The 14,189-nt window shown below is 43.9% G+C and overlaps 1 protein-coding gene across 6 annotated transcripts in view; it reads left to right on the forward strand.

Annotated features, from left to right (window-relative positions):
• Positions 1 to 12,646, forward strand: part of LOC144727493 (protein transport protein Sec23A) — a 31,827-nt gene extending 19,181 nt beyond the window's left edge. For 4 of the 6 annotated variants that reach the window (XM_078606362.1, XM_078606366.1, XM_078606363.1 and 1 more), the window contains 10 exons: positions 329 to 418; positions 773 to 879; positions 2,062 to 2,215; positions 3,247 to 3,324; positions 3,932 to 4,093; positions 8,670 to 8,756; positions 9,427 to 9,582; positions 11,059 to 11,124; positions 11,389 to 11,412; positions 11,872 to 12,646. In XM_078606362.1, coding sequence (XP_078462488.1) covers positions 329 to 418; positions 773 to 879; positions 2,062 to 2,215; positions 3,247 to 3,324; positions 3,932 to 4,093; positions 8,670 to 8,756; positions 9,427 to 9,582; positions 11,059 to 11,124; positions 11,389 to 11,412; positions 11,872 to 11,961 — 1,014 coding nt within the window. In that variant the 3' untranslated portion in view covers positions 11,962 to 12,646. The remainder of the gene's footprint in view (positions 1 to 328; positions 419 to 772; positions 880 to 2,061; positions 2,216 to 3,246; positions 3,325 to 3,931; positions 4,094 to 8,669; positions 8,757 to 9,426; positions 9,583 to 11,058; positions 11,125 to 11,388; positions 11,413 to 11,871) is intronic. The other 2 variants (XM_078606365.1, XM_078606367.1) reach the window with 1 other exon arrangement.
• Positions 12,647 to 14,189: the final 1,543 nt, after the last annotated feature.

The following is a 14,189-nucleotide window of genomic DNA, read 5'->3' on the forward strand; positions in this document are numbered from 1 at the left end:
TATACCTAGCTCTGCGATCTTACATTTACTTGCAAATTCCATCTCTAGCCCTGCCCACTTACCCTTGGTTTGTACCCATCTCAAACATTTCACCTTCGGCTGCAGTAGCTCTCTCGCTATATTTCTTCCTGCCTCAGCAGTCCGCCTGCTGTATTTTTTTCACCTGAAGACGGTTGCTTGTGTTGCGATCAAAACGTCGCGATTTTTTTTATTTTATTCTTTTTGCTATCTACGTGACTTTTACCGAAAGACCAAAAGAGTATAGAAACATAACAGTCCAAAATGTAGATGTATCGTTGTGGTCAATTAATTGTGATTTTTTTTTCAGGAAATTGGGGTTGGCGGCACTAGCCAGTGGAAGGTGTGTGGCCTGGACCCTAATACCACCTTGGCACTTTATTTTGAGGTTGTCAATCAGGTGAGTAAATACGCATTTTTCTTTTACACCAGCTCCAGTGAAATCCTTTATTTTATCATCAGCCATGTTCTATCCACTGCTTCCCAAGGATTGGCATTCCACACGGTCCCATGGTGCCACAAACCATCTCGCTCGTGCACACGAGTTGAACCCAATCCGTCATCTTGGTAATGGTCACTTTTTACAGTGAGAAAAGCAGTAAAAAAAGTATGTGTGCTAGTTTCCATTACCACCATTCGTAAAGCTTTTTAACTACGTCTCATACATTAAACATAACATAATAATGCTTTTTACGTGTTTTTATTTATATTGGTATTGCAGTGCATGTGTGTGTGTGTGTGTTTCTTTCCACAGCACAACGCCCCGATTCCACAGGGTGGCCGGGGGGCTGTGCAATTTGTGACTCAGTACCAGCATTCAGGTGGCCAGCGACGCATCCGCGTCACCACCATCGCCCGGAAGTAAGTTCCGTGCATCATTCCACACGTGATATTTTATACTGCACCCTCCAGTTGCTCAGGAAACCCCTTTTCCAGTATGCCCCCACTCCATTATTTATACCCTACCACGCACAGAGCCTTGTTGTCACCCTTGGCACCTTATTCTTGGGGTTTTTTTGGAAAAGTCAAGTAGGTTCTAAGAGTTGTAAAGGTGCGGCTGCTGTGAATGGGGCTAAGCCTTTGTTATGTAGATGAAACAGCACTTTGTTACGTTGCTGGGATTAATTCTAGATTTGCTAAATATGTGTGGTAAAACTTAAAGTAGGAAAACCAGTGTGTGAAAAATGAAAGATGAAACTATACGGTAACCGGTAGAATAGCGCCTGTCAAATAAGATGGTCCAAATATGTGTAGTTAAATCTTTTTTTTTGCATGGTTAATAACATCTTTCCAATGATTACTAAGTTTATACCCATCATCACGGTTGAAATTATGTCTGTGTTTGTATATTTGGATGGCTTCATGTACAAACCTTTGATGGTAGCCAGGAGGTTTGCAGAGCACCTTTGTCTCGGAAAAGACAATTTCATGAGAGCCCACAGCGTTGTAGCAATGATCGGCAAAGGCGGAAGAATCAGTTTTTGTTTATTTTATTTTATTTTTATTTTACTTTTATTAATTTTAATTTTTTACCTACGTGACTTTACCGAAAAAACCCAAGAATATGAATCCTTGCAGTCACAAAAGCTTCAAATCTACCCTTGGCACCTGTCTGTCCTCGCCACAACCCTGGTATCACCTGCACAACTCTGTCATGCAAAGTTGTTGCAAACTTCATGTTGTCACGCATGACACCTTGTTGCACATCGCGCACCCAATCGTACCTTGGCAACTTCCCCTTTGGTTGCTTTGGCCAATTAGAAGATGTTGACCACATATCTGTAGGCTGCAGCCATTTGCAAGAGCTGCTTGGTCCCCCTCAGACGTATACAATGCCCTTGAATACACATCAGAGAGCTAGACTACTGACATATTCTAAATTGTGCTTATAGCACTCATTTGGGAAAGTGTTTGTTATGAATAAGCCTCATGCAGACACGGCGTGCTTTGTGAACGCATTTGTGTCTGCACTGACCGACTACCTTGATGGAATTGACTGCGCGTCCTTGATTCCTGCTGCTGTCTCCGTGTTACTGCGTGCAGCTGGGTGGACGCTCAGACCCAGATCCAGCACATTGCAGCGTCATTCGACCAGGAGGCGGCGGCCGTGTTGCTGGCGCGCCTCGCCATGTTCCGCGCCGACACAGAGGAAGGGCCCGACGTACTGCGCTGGCTCGACCGCCAGCTGATCCGCCTGGTTCGCCTTGTTTTACACCACCCCCCGCCCCTACACGCGAGCATTTGTCCTTTTGTCGTTGTGTTCCTTTTGGTGGGAGAAAGGTAATGGTGAATAAATTGGTAAATTCGAACTCCGTTGCGCTTGACCGGCAAAGGGGTTGTGAAGCGGCCTCCGTTCCAGCCCGTCACTCGCAGCAGTCCTATGCCTTTGGAATAGGAAAACCTGTGTCCATCTCGATCTGGCACAGCCAGGTGTGGACGTGGCTAGCAAGCTGTATGCTTCCTATAGCCACTTGGTCTTGCTGCACCCCTTGACTTAACACGTAGCTGTAGAGTGGCACGGACCGGGGTGTTTTCCAACATTGGTCTGATTTGACTGAACAATGATAAAGTAATCCCCTATTGGCGGTCATAAGGTTAATGTAGGCTGGTACTTGCTGCTGTTGTTTGTCTTTAGTGAGTCAATTGATAAATGTATATGCATGTTGGACTTCTTTCGCAACGTACGTAGTCAACCGTGCTAATCGGAGGTTCGGGTGTGGGATGACCCAAATTAAACTTGACTATATTTCATAACTGACTCACGGTTGATACGAAGAAAGTCCAAAGTCAATGGCCACTTAGGTAAACAAGAGCAATGAGCGGTTCTCATCTCCACTGATCACCGTGAGTCCGGTGATGGACATTTGACATTTGTATTGGGAGAACCACTATTGTCTACAAAGTGGTATTAATTATTCGGTCCCAGAGGTATACAATAATAATAAACCTAAAAAGCATCTGTGACAATACCACAAAGATATTTAAGGTTGAACGCAATTCCATCAATTTTGATTGAGTTCAGGATTTTAAATATGAAAGGTTTTAAACTCGATTAGTAGGAAGTGGCATTGATGAGGTATTTATTGTGTTCAATCTTGGGTGAAAAATGCATTTCAGATTCAGCATTGAAACCAACACAAATAAATATATCACTTACCAAGGTTTGTTTGCCGTGTATTAAAATATTTGAATAAATAAAATCAGTTATCGTGTTCATTGTCCCAACAGTGCCAGAAGTTTGGAGACTATCACAAGGACGACCCCACCTCATTCCGCTTCTCAGAGACATTCTCTCTTTACCCACAGGTATTTGCAAAAAGCTGCACTTATTACGTCATTAATATACACCAATTTAAACAAGATCCCTGCATGTTCTGAAGAATTGTTTACCTTGAAGATACAATTTATACAATATAGATGAAAACTGTACCTTATGCCCATAGGCTTTTATACAGCATTGCTGTATTCCACAAGCATTGTCTTACGTCGTTTTATAAATAGTTGTCTTTCAGAAGTGTGCCAATTACAATCTGAAGTGAAAAGAGGAAAGTAAAACATGGGTAATTGAACATTTCTAAAACAAGATAACTTTTAAATATTTATATTAAGGCCAAAAAAGCAATATTATTGAACCTGTTCTGGGCTATCCCCAGGTCAGCTTATCCTTAAATGAGTACCTGGTATGATTTTTAAATATCAATCGTGGGTAAGATGAGTGTCGCCGGGCATGGCGTTGCCAATACTTATCCCCTTATGTGCTGTGCTGGCCTTAGTCGTACCTCCGTTTAGCATGGTTTGCCACGTACAGTGCGAAAATAAGTTCTACATACATACGTAGTCGGTGTTTATTAACAACACACGCTTCGATGAAATGGGAAATGTTTGGTGTGTAACCTGGTTCCCTCTCTCCCAGTTCATGTTCCACCTGCGCCGCTCGCCCTTCCTGCAAGTGTTCAACAACAGTCCTGATGAGTCGTCCTATTATCGTCACAACTTCATGCGCCAGGACCTCACACAGTCCCTCATCATGATCCAGCCTATCCTCTACTCCTACTCCTTCAGTGGCCCACCCGAGGTGACGTGTACTTACCGTGACTTCGACAACACAACAACTGTCCGCATTAAGTTATTGTGGAACATCATAATTTCATGTATCCACGTATCAGACCATGTATAAAAATGCTCGTCACATTTTCAACAGTGCTTAATAGAAGCTGTTGTAAATTCGCTTTTGCATATTTGTTCAATTGTATCCTTCTTCTTCCTAGCGTTGTTCCCGCTGTGACACAGGGTCCGCTTTTCCGCATTGTCTTCTCCATTTGGCTCGGTCCAGGGCATCTTCAGGGGATCCGTTGACCGTCTTCATGTCTTCTCCTTTATTCGATCCATCATCCATCGCTTCTTCGGACGTCCGCGTGGACGGCGGCCCTCTGGCTTAATACGCATGGCAGTCTTGGCCACTGATGACTCTTCACTTCGCATCACGTGGCCGTACCACCGAAGCCATGCCTCAAGCATCTTGTCCGCAATGGGGGCCACACCTAGTCGCTTCCGAACGTCTTCGTTCATGACACGATCCCATCGAGTCAGTCCAAGGCTCCATCTGAGCGTCCTCATCTCCATGGTATGGAGGGCTTGTTCGTGTACAGTTGTGGCTGGCCAGCACTTGGATCCATAGAGTGCCACCGGTCGGACGATGGTCTTGTAAATTTTTCCCTTCAGCCTATCCGGCATTTTCCGATCACAGAGGACTCCGGTGACTTGCCTCCACTTCATCCATGCCGCATTGACTCGTGACCTCACATCAGTCGTGATGCTTCCATCTGAGCTGATGGTCACTTTCTTCAGATCTTCTCCGTCAATGCTGATGGTGCCGTCGGTTTGGGGGCCACACTCCATATACTCCGTCTTTATGATGTTGAACCTCATCCCGTTTTCGTCCAAATGTTCCTTCCACAGGCGCGTTTATCTTTCCACATCTCCTCTCTCTTCATCTGAGAGTAGGACGTCATCCGCATAGAGAATTGACCAGTGCAGGGGCGTGTGCAGGTCAGCAGTGATCGTGTCCATGCACAGGATAAACAGGAGTGGTGACAGGGCCGATCCTTGGTGCACTCCAACGATGATGGGAAATGGCGGTGATATGCCCACTGCGCACCTGACTGCACTGGTGACGTTCTTGTATAGGAGTTGCACCCAATGCACGTAGGTTTCAGGGACTCCATGGGATCGAAGCGAGTGCCAGATGAGGTTGTGGGGGACCCTGTCAAATGCCTTTTCAAGGTCTAGGAACGACACGTGCACAGCTTTGTTCTTCTCTCTGTGCCTCTCCAGCAGGAGCCTCGCCGCGAATATGGCGTCCGTAGTGCCACATCCTATGACGAAGCCGCATTGGTTGGGTGATAGGGTGATGATGTTTCTAATCCTCGTGTCCAAAACTCGCTCAAAGATCTTCATCGCATGACACAGGAGCTGGATTGGCCTGTAATTCGAGCATTCTGCCACGTCCCCTTTACCCTTCCAAATTGGAACCGTCTTGCTGGTCGACCAGGCTTTTGGGACCTCACCGGTGCTCGTGATGGTGCTGAAGAGCTGGGTAAGGAGGGCAGCACCCTGCCTGCCAAGGATCTTCCAGGCCTCAGCAGGGATATCGTCCGGGCCAGTCGCTTTCCCATTCTTCATTCTCTTGTTAGCTTGTTCCACTTCAATGATGGTGATAGGCAAAACGGGACCGAGGACGTGTTCAGCGCTAATAATCGGTGGGTGGGGAAATTCCTGGTTGCAGATTCCAGAGAAGTAGTCGCTCCAGCGTTGAAGGATGGCGGGCGGGTCTCTGAGAGCGCTGTGATTCTCATCCTTTATGCATTTAACCTGACCAATATCCTGAGTCGAACGATGGCACGCCTCTGCCGGTCGATAGATCTTATTGGCACCTTCTGGGGTGTCCAGTTCGACATGCAGTTGGTCGTATTGAGCTAATTTCACCGCTGCTACTACTCGCTTCGCTGCCGATTTGCAGTTTCTGTAGTGTTGGTAATCCAGATCTGCGAGCGTTTGGCGCCACTTCTTGAAAGCTAGCTTCTTCTCTTTCACTGCTAGCTGCACTTCTTCGTTCCACCACCATATTTGCTTGTCAATGAAGCGTTTTCCCGGCTTAGTTAGCCCCAGTGCTTCCGTTGCTGCTGTGCACAGTTCGCTGGCGAGATCTTCCCAAATCGCATTCGCTGGTCGGTTGGTGTTCACGTCAATCTGATTGAGGGCGACTCTCAGCTGATCCTTGCATTCCTTCATCCGACACCGCTTAATTCGCTGCTGTCCCATTGTTGGTGGGCGATGTCGCTGGCCAATGTCCATTTTCATGTCCATGACCAGGATGCGATGTTGTGGGGCGATGTTGTCCGATGGTATGACTTTAGTGTTTGTCACCGTTTTCAGCTTATCCCGCTTGACAAGCCAGTAATCAATTTGAGTTGATCTCCCACCACTGGCGTACGTAATGAGATGGGACGGTCTCTTCTTGAAGAAGGTGTTGGCGAGGACAAGATCATGGGCTTCCGCAAAGTCCAAGGCTCGGTTTCCCTCATCGTTCCGGGTACCATATCCTTGGCCACCATGGTTTCGAGGGTATCCATCCCGGGCGTTTCCAACGTGTCCATTTAGGTCTCCACCAATTACTAACTGCTCTTCTCCGTTTATCGATTGCATGTATCCATCAAATTGTTCCCAAAATTCCTCCTTGGTATCTGCTGGGCAGCCAGACTGCGGCGCATAACAAGATACCACCCGGAGGCCTTGGTCGTTTGAGTCGATTTCGATGGACATGAGGCGATCGGAAACACGGTGGACGGCCACGACGTTGTCTCGTAGATTTTGGCTGACTGCGATTCCAACGCCGTTCTTGGTGTTTCTTTCACCGTTGTAGAACATCTTCTTCTTAATTCGTTGTAGAACAGTTTGTATCCTTCTCCAATCTCCCTGGCCTTTGCTCCACTCCACTTCGTTTCTTGGATGCATACGATGTCGATACGACGGGCCTTTAGGGCAGCTGACAATTCTCGACTTCTCCCTGTCAATGTTCCGATGTTGAGTGTTCCCAGTCGTAGTCGGACTAACTTTTTTAGCCTGCCCCGTCCATGAGCAGATAGCCCTCGTCCACTTCTCGCGTCGTTTGGGCGAGGACGGCACGCGTTTCCCCCGGGGGGCGCCCTAGCTTGTTCCAAGTTGATTTGACGTTGCCATAGATGCGACACAGAAATACTTTGGCCGGTGGGTTGCTCCATCTGACGCCAAAGACTTTCACCGTTGGTTGGAATCCAGCCGGCACCGCTTGGAGGTGGTGATGGGATTTTGCCGGCCGTTCAGTTGTATCCCTACATTCATTTCATTCATTTGCATGTCCATTTTTACACACTTTTATTGAACTTCCCGTGTTGTCTGTTTGTATTCTTTCAAATCTTTGACGCTTAATATCTTCGGATCTACAAAGCCCAACGAGCTGAAATTTTCTACAGACTCATCTCACGTGACAGTTTAAGATTTATACTCTTTGGTTTTTTTCGGTAAATTCACGTAGGTATAAAACAAAATAATTAAATTAAATCAAGAGTATGGATCCCTGCAGTCACGAAAACTTCAAATATAGAAGTTTAAGATTTAATTTAAAAAAAACGGTCCAGGTCCTGCCGATCCTGCGACTGTTCGTGTTTTTGACTTAATTTTAATGATTAATATTCCTACGTTCTCCCCCCCCCCATTTTCAAATCACAAATGGTCGCAAGGGGAAGTGTCTTGTCCAATCAGAGCGACTGCTTGTGTTGGGGAGCCTATGAATACATATATTACCATGGATTTGTAAAACATCTGCTTCTTAAATCAATATCAAACCAGATTAATGGGCTTAAGCAATTGATAGGATACTCAATTTCCATGTGTGAAAATGTATTGAGGCTATTAGACTAATTGCAAATACAGTAAATATGTTCTGTATGTTCAAATCTGTGCTCTACATTTGACATTATTTTTTGTACTGTTATGAATTTTGAACATCAGACAGTGTAATTATTTTAGACAGGAAGATGCAAACCTGTGGTATTTTTATTGGATTTAAAGTAATTTTTGGCCGATTTTCCTGTTCCAGGTTATAATTATAGTGGACTGCACATATCAGTAATTTGTGGCAAGCACATTTCATTGTGCCAAGCCTTTGAAAAAATCATACATACATATGGAACCTTATCAAGGAACCTTGATATTTTAAAGCCGAGGCTATAACTCTGCAAGTGTGCTATACCAAATGATACATTGAAACTGATCACAACAACAGTTTTTACTACAAAAGTAATTCTAAGGACCGTCAAAGAATTGTTAATCGTATCTCCAGTTATTCTTGATTTTACTCTCTTCTGTGGCCTTTTCTCTGTATTCCAGTTTATTGCCTGCCTTGTAATGCTATTCTAAGAATATATTGAAGCAGATGTCCTAACCATTGTAATTGTCCCTGAGATAAAGCACTAGTTGAAAAAATTACGAGTGCATTGTAGATCTGTGTATGGCAATGTTACGTGTTTTGTGAGTGTTAGGGGTTACCATCGTTTAACTGAATTGTGTGCTTTTTGTTTTGTTGACGAACGTGTGTGGTGTCTCTCACATAGCCGGTGCTACTGGACAGCAGCAGCATTCTGGCTGATCGAATCCTGCTTATGGACACTTTCTTCCAAATTCTCATTTACCATGGCGAGGTCAGTAGGGACTGTGGGGGTATCGAGCAATAATGTCAATAGGTATCTGAGGTTGGTTGTCAGGACATTAAAATGGTCTGGATTTAGAGGGAGGTTATAATATTGCAATAATTCTGGTTCATGGAAAGGTGTTTACCAACTGATATTTGGTGAGATAAAGACCAAATTGGCAAAACGTGTCCTTAGGTTTATAGACTTGTGCCAATGCAAGTAGTAAAGCTGATAATATGTAGTGGAAAAATGTATATTTATAAAATACACTTATAAGAGTTTACCTTTATGTACTTGTGGTGTTCCAGCAAAATGTTTTCCAAGGTTAATTTAACTGCCCCGACATGAAACTAGTTACTCAGGGACATCAGGCCTTATAAGAGATATACAGCATCTTATTGGACACAATTAGATGAATGTCGGATGATCGCAATTGGTGTTTAATGCTCTATGGATTTAAGCAGGCGGCTGTCGATTTCTAACTATTTGACCACCCACCGATGTACAAAGCAAAAATTGTCTCATTTTTTTCAAAAATATTTATCGTAAGTGGCACGATTAGCTTTGCCAAAATCGGTTTAATGGTTTGAAAAGTGGCAGCCTGCCTCTTTAATGAGTATGATAGACGAGTTATGCTAATTGGTGCTGTTGTAATCTGTGCTTGCCATAACCTGCTTAGACGGTGGCACAGTGGTGCAAGTCTGGCTACCAGGAGTTGCCCGAGTACGATAACTTCCGGCAGCTGCTGCAGGCCCCCGTGGACGACGCGCAGGAGATTCTACAGACACGCTTCCCCATGCCGCGTTACATCGTCACCGAGCACAACGGCAGCCAGGTGGGAATGCTGGCCACACAACACGCTCGCGCACAACGGCCGACATTCGCCTGTGCCAAGCCAGGTGCACTTTCAGGCCACGTCAAGTGTTGAAGGCTCACTGACAGAAGGTCACTGGACAAACCCTGAAGTACCTCCTACTGTGCCAACCTGCTGCAATTTAGCCCCCTGATGACCCGCTTGTTGTGAGAGTTTCTTCGCTGCCCTCCGTTGTTGCTGGAGGACGACTGCCCCTAACTGCCCAGTAGCGTCCTTAACGCGCCTCCTCCACATACACACGCTCACCCACGCTTGGCTGCTACAAATGTACAGGTGATAAGCCGCTTCGTTGAGCAATCATTTGCGGCCAGTTTGCTTCTGAAAAATAATTGCTTAGTGGGCTATACCTGGTTCAAAAAAGTTTAATTGTAGTTTCTTTTTTAGTGACTTGCTTACCTTTCCTATACTTTCCACTCCTTTCGTTTTTTTGTCTTGTTTGTTATAAGTCTCTGACCCACTTCTACTGGACATCTGTGAAAAAGAGCTTCATAGCCCATCGGATTTCCCAAATATAAATAAAGATTCTGATTCTGAATTTGAATCAACGAATCGGTATTTGCCCATCAATTACATGTAATTTATGCCAATTCCCTAGCCCAAGGCACTGAACAGTTAAGTTTTTTTTTCCTTATTAAATTTATTTTTCAAATGCAAAAAGTATTCTAATCAATTGGCCTGATGTAATATATGCATTATCTGTAATATAATTAAGGGTCCATCTTCCCACATTGACTAAACCTGTGCAAATCATTAGCTTGCTTTAGATTTTAAAAGAGTGATTTAAGATGGACCTATTATTATATGTGTGCCATGGTACATGACCAGACTTGAGTCCATCAAACTTAAGTATGAAGATTCCACGTAATTTTCTGGTGGATGTCTAAAATACACACGGATTGTCAGAAGAGCAGATTAAATTATTTTTTTATTTTTAAGTAAAATATTTCATGGGACCTTTTTGGAAATATCAAAGTATGAAAAATAAGACTAGGTTTTACCCTTTCTGGAAATGAAATAGGTGTTAGAATGTTCAAACACTGAATATAAACCTTTTACAAGGAATCAAGTCTGCATTAACCACACGTACTTGTGGTGAACATGCAAACAAACATGCTCTGATAATATATGTATTGTCTTTGAAAGTGATTGGCCTACACCAGAAACAGCCTTCTTGATGGCCTTGTTTAACCAGTGTTGGACCAGAGAATGCTAAAAGGTGAGCAGTATTGCCAGAAAGAGTAAAACTATGCTTAGTTTTCAATCTTTGATACTGGCAAAATGGTCCCATGATATATCTGCTTACCCTGAGCTATAAATGCTCTGATACATGCATTGTCCTTGTACTGTTTGACTTTTGGCGTATTCATCTCACCAGTTGTCACAACTACACAGCAGTAAGACGTAATTTCACCTGATATGTATCTCTTCTGTTTACAGGCCCGATTCCTTCTCTCCAAAGTGAATCCATCACAGACTCACAACAACATGTATGCTTGGGGCCAGGTACGTGACATTTTGTGAGGATCAGCTTTCACATCTGCACTTTGCCTTGATAATTTCATTTCCAGGTTTGAAACCTGGTATGTAGAAGCACACTTATAAAAAAAACTAAAATAATTCCAATTATTACATGACACTAACTTTGGACTTGGCCAAACAAAACTGCAAGTAAAATTAAATTCATACATTTTAACTTGAAAATCTGTTGAATGTAAGCGTGATTTGCTTTCTTCCATGCTATTTCGGTGCCGCCTGGTGACACGACAGCGTCAAGGAGGTGGTACTGCTGGAGTAAGATTTAACATTACGTATTTTTTTCCTTCCCCCTCCTGCACTGTCTTCTATCCGCTCACCATGTGTTTTTCTTTGGCGATGAAGCGGCTGCTGCTGTGCACATAGCTTGTCAATTCGTTTCCTGTGGATTGTGATGTGCATTGTCTTTCACACATTAAAACGTAAAATTTGTTTGTAGTTATTGATCACTGGCTCTTGTGAGTGATCCAGGGATGCATAAGTTGCAATGTAATACCTCCTGTTTCCTTTCTAACCATGTCTCTTTCTTTCCATGTTCAGCCCAGAATCCAGTAATGGCTTTGATCGACACATTTTTAGAATCCATTTTCTATGTTTAAATGGACAATATACCGCCTTTAGAATTAATGAGTCATTCAGTATGTATCGATATTGAATGCCTTTTTTTGCCCATGTTTTTTTGCGATGGCATTTGTCTTTGTACATGGTGGTGTGCAGGAGTCTGGAGCACCCATTCTGACAGACGACGTGAGTCTGCAGGTGTTCATGGATCATTTAAAGAAACTGGCCGTATCCAGTGCAACCTGAAATCTACATAGTCTGCCTTTCGTCCCACTCACGGCATGATTTACTCTACTGCATCGGTAGAAAGAAGTGGCAGTTTAAAGTATTTTTTTTTAAGATGTTAAAGGCATTTTCTTCATTTCCTTCAAGTTATTATTCAAACATGTTACGATTTAACACAATTTTGCATGAGGTTGAATTTGTTTGGTGCATGCCTTTTAAATGCAGAAGTTGAAGTGGTAGTGCACTTCTATGCAGTACTGCGGATGGCTGAGTAATTGGTATTTTTTACAGTTGTGTATATATTAAATACATATATGGAACCATTTCCGTTGTACAATGCGCAACTGTTAACTAATAATGCAATTGTGATCAAAATTACACTTTATAAAGAATTATGGTGAGGTAGGAAATAATTTCACATTTGAATTTGTTTTAGGAACTTTAATAGTTAATTATAATGACGCTAATGCTGTCCTCACTTATTTTTGTAATCAGTGTTGAAGGAATTTTCTCTGGCAACTATTTAGCCCTGTGGCTCTTTGCATGACTGACTAAAATTTCCATTGGAGCAGTATTCTAAGAGAAAAAAATATATTGCAAATGCTTGAATTCTTTATTATTCTTTATTGAGCTTTATCAGTATGTTATTTCGTTCAATGCAGTAAGTTCTGTTTTTGCATTGCCCGATATTAAAAATAAGCATGTTGATTGTGTTGCTGTGGTGTTTATTGCTTGCATAATTATGAAAGACATGGAAGCACAAATGTTCCTAGCATAGTCTGGAAGGCGATGTTAGCACAAGCCCATGCCAATACAATATATACAGAGTAAGCATACCCATATAATATAGTTTTTTTTGGGTTGGATCGCGTAAATATAAATGTCATTAATTCTGCCACCACCCGACAGCCAATTAGTAAGGGTTGTCACGCAAGCCTGAACATGCAATTCATCACTATTACACCACACTGGTATGTTGGAGATAAAATCTACACCATTTATGATCTGAGTATGACGTCTCGCCAGTAATTACAACTAGCTTAATCAGGCGACAGCCAGATTTGTGGAGAAATCCTGTTTCGTTCCTTAAATAGAGGGGTATATGTGATGACGTCACTTGTGGGAAGGGGGGGGGAATTATCCTATACATAAAAGTCTCCGTGTGCTTGCGAGGGATTTGGCTCGCGAATAGTGGGGGTTTTTGTAGAAAAAAAATTTCCAGCCGGCACGCCCCATGCCCCGCGGGAATCTGTTGCCTGCTTCTTTACCTCACTCGGTGTACTGCCAGCCTTTCATGTCGACTGTATTCTGCTTTTTCAGCTGCTGCCCGTATTGACAGCTTTTTTACGTCAACTGTAGCAATGCCTATGTCATTGAGTCGGCGTACTGGCAGTCTATAATCTAGACTGTAGCCTGCTTCTCAACTTACCTGTGCGTACTGCTGCTCTTTAATTTACACTTTCTGCTTATTTCTTCAATGCATTTCTATTTCGATTGCTCATGTCACGCTTTTTACTCATACGTAGTACTGCGATACTCAGCTGTGCCATCATCGTAGATTGCTGTGCACGTCAACGTGTGTGTGAGTCGATGTGTGGGAAGCTGTAAGCCCCAGGCTACTTTGGGCTCGCCTTCCCATCAACTGGAGGCGAGGAGTGGTGGTCGTGGTTACTTATGCCCCCACCGAAGACGAACATCCGTGGAGGGATGCAGGCAAAACCGATGAGTCATGCCTTCTATAACCTGTCACAGGTGCTGACTAAAGTGGCCACTCGGGACAGAGTCATCTTGTTGGGTGATTTCAATGCCCGAGTTGGTCATGATGCTGGCACCTGGTCTGGAGTGATTGGAAGGCATGGGCCAGATCAGCTCAATAACGGTAGGAGGCTGCTAGATTTTTGTGCAGCCCATGGGCTTGTAATTATCAACACGCTCTTCCGGCATCGGCGCATCCACATAACATCATGGATGCATGCCGGGTCCAAGCAAGAACATCTGCTGGACTACATAGTGACGGACCAGCGGATGCGAGCCCATATCCTTGACACCAGGACCTGCCGTGGAGCTGATCTGCCCTCTGACCATCGACTAGTCATCTGTAAGATGCGCCTGGCATTCTTCCACTCCGGTGGTGGGTGTACACCCAGGACCCCATTCCAACCTAAAGTGGCCTGGTCTCAGCTGATGAAAGTTGCAAGCGAGAATTTCATCATCGCTTGCAGTTGGGGTTGGCATCGTCCCCCACTCCT

The sequence above is a fragment of the Lampetra planeri genome, chromosome 25 (assembly GCF_965212315.1).
Source record: "Lampetra planeri chromosome 25, kcLamPlan1.2.h2, whole genome shotgun sequence".
Lineage (NCBI taxonomy): Eukaryota > Metazoa > Chordata > Hyperoartia > Petromyzontiformes > Petromyzontidae > Lampetra > Lampetra planeri.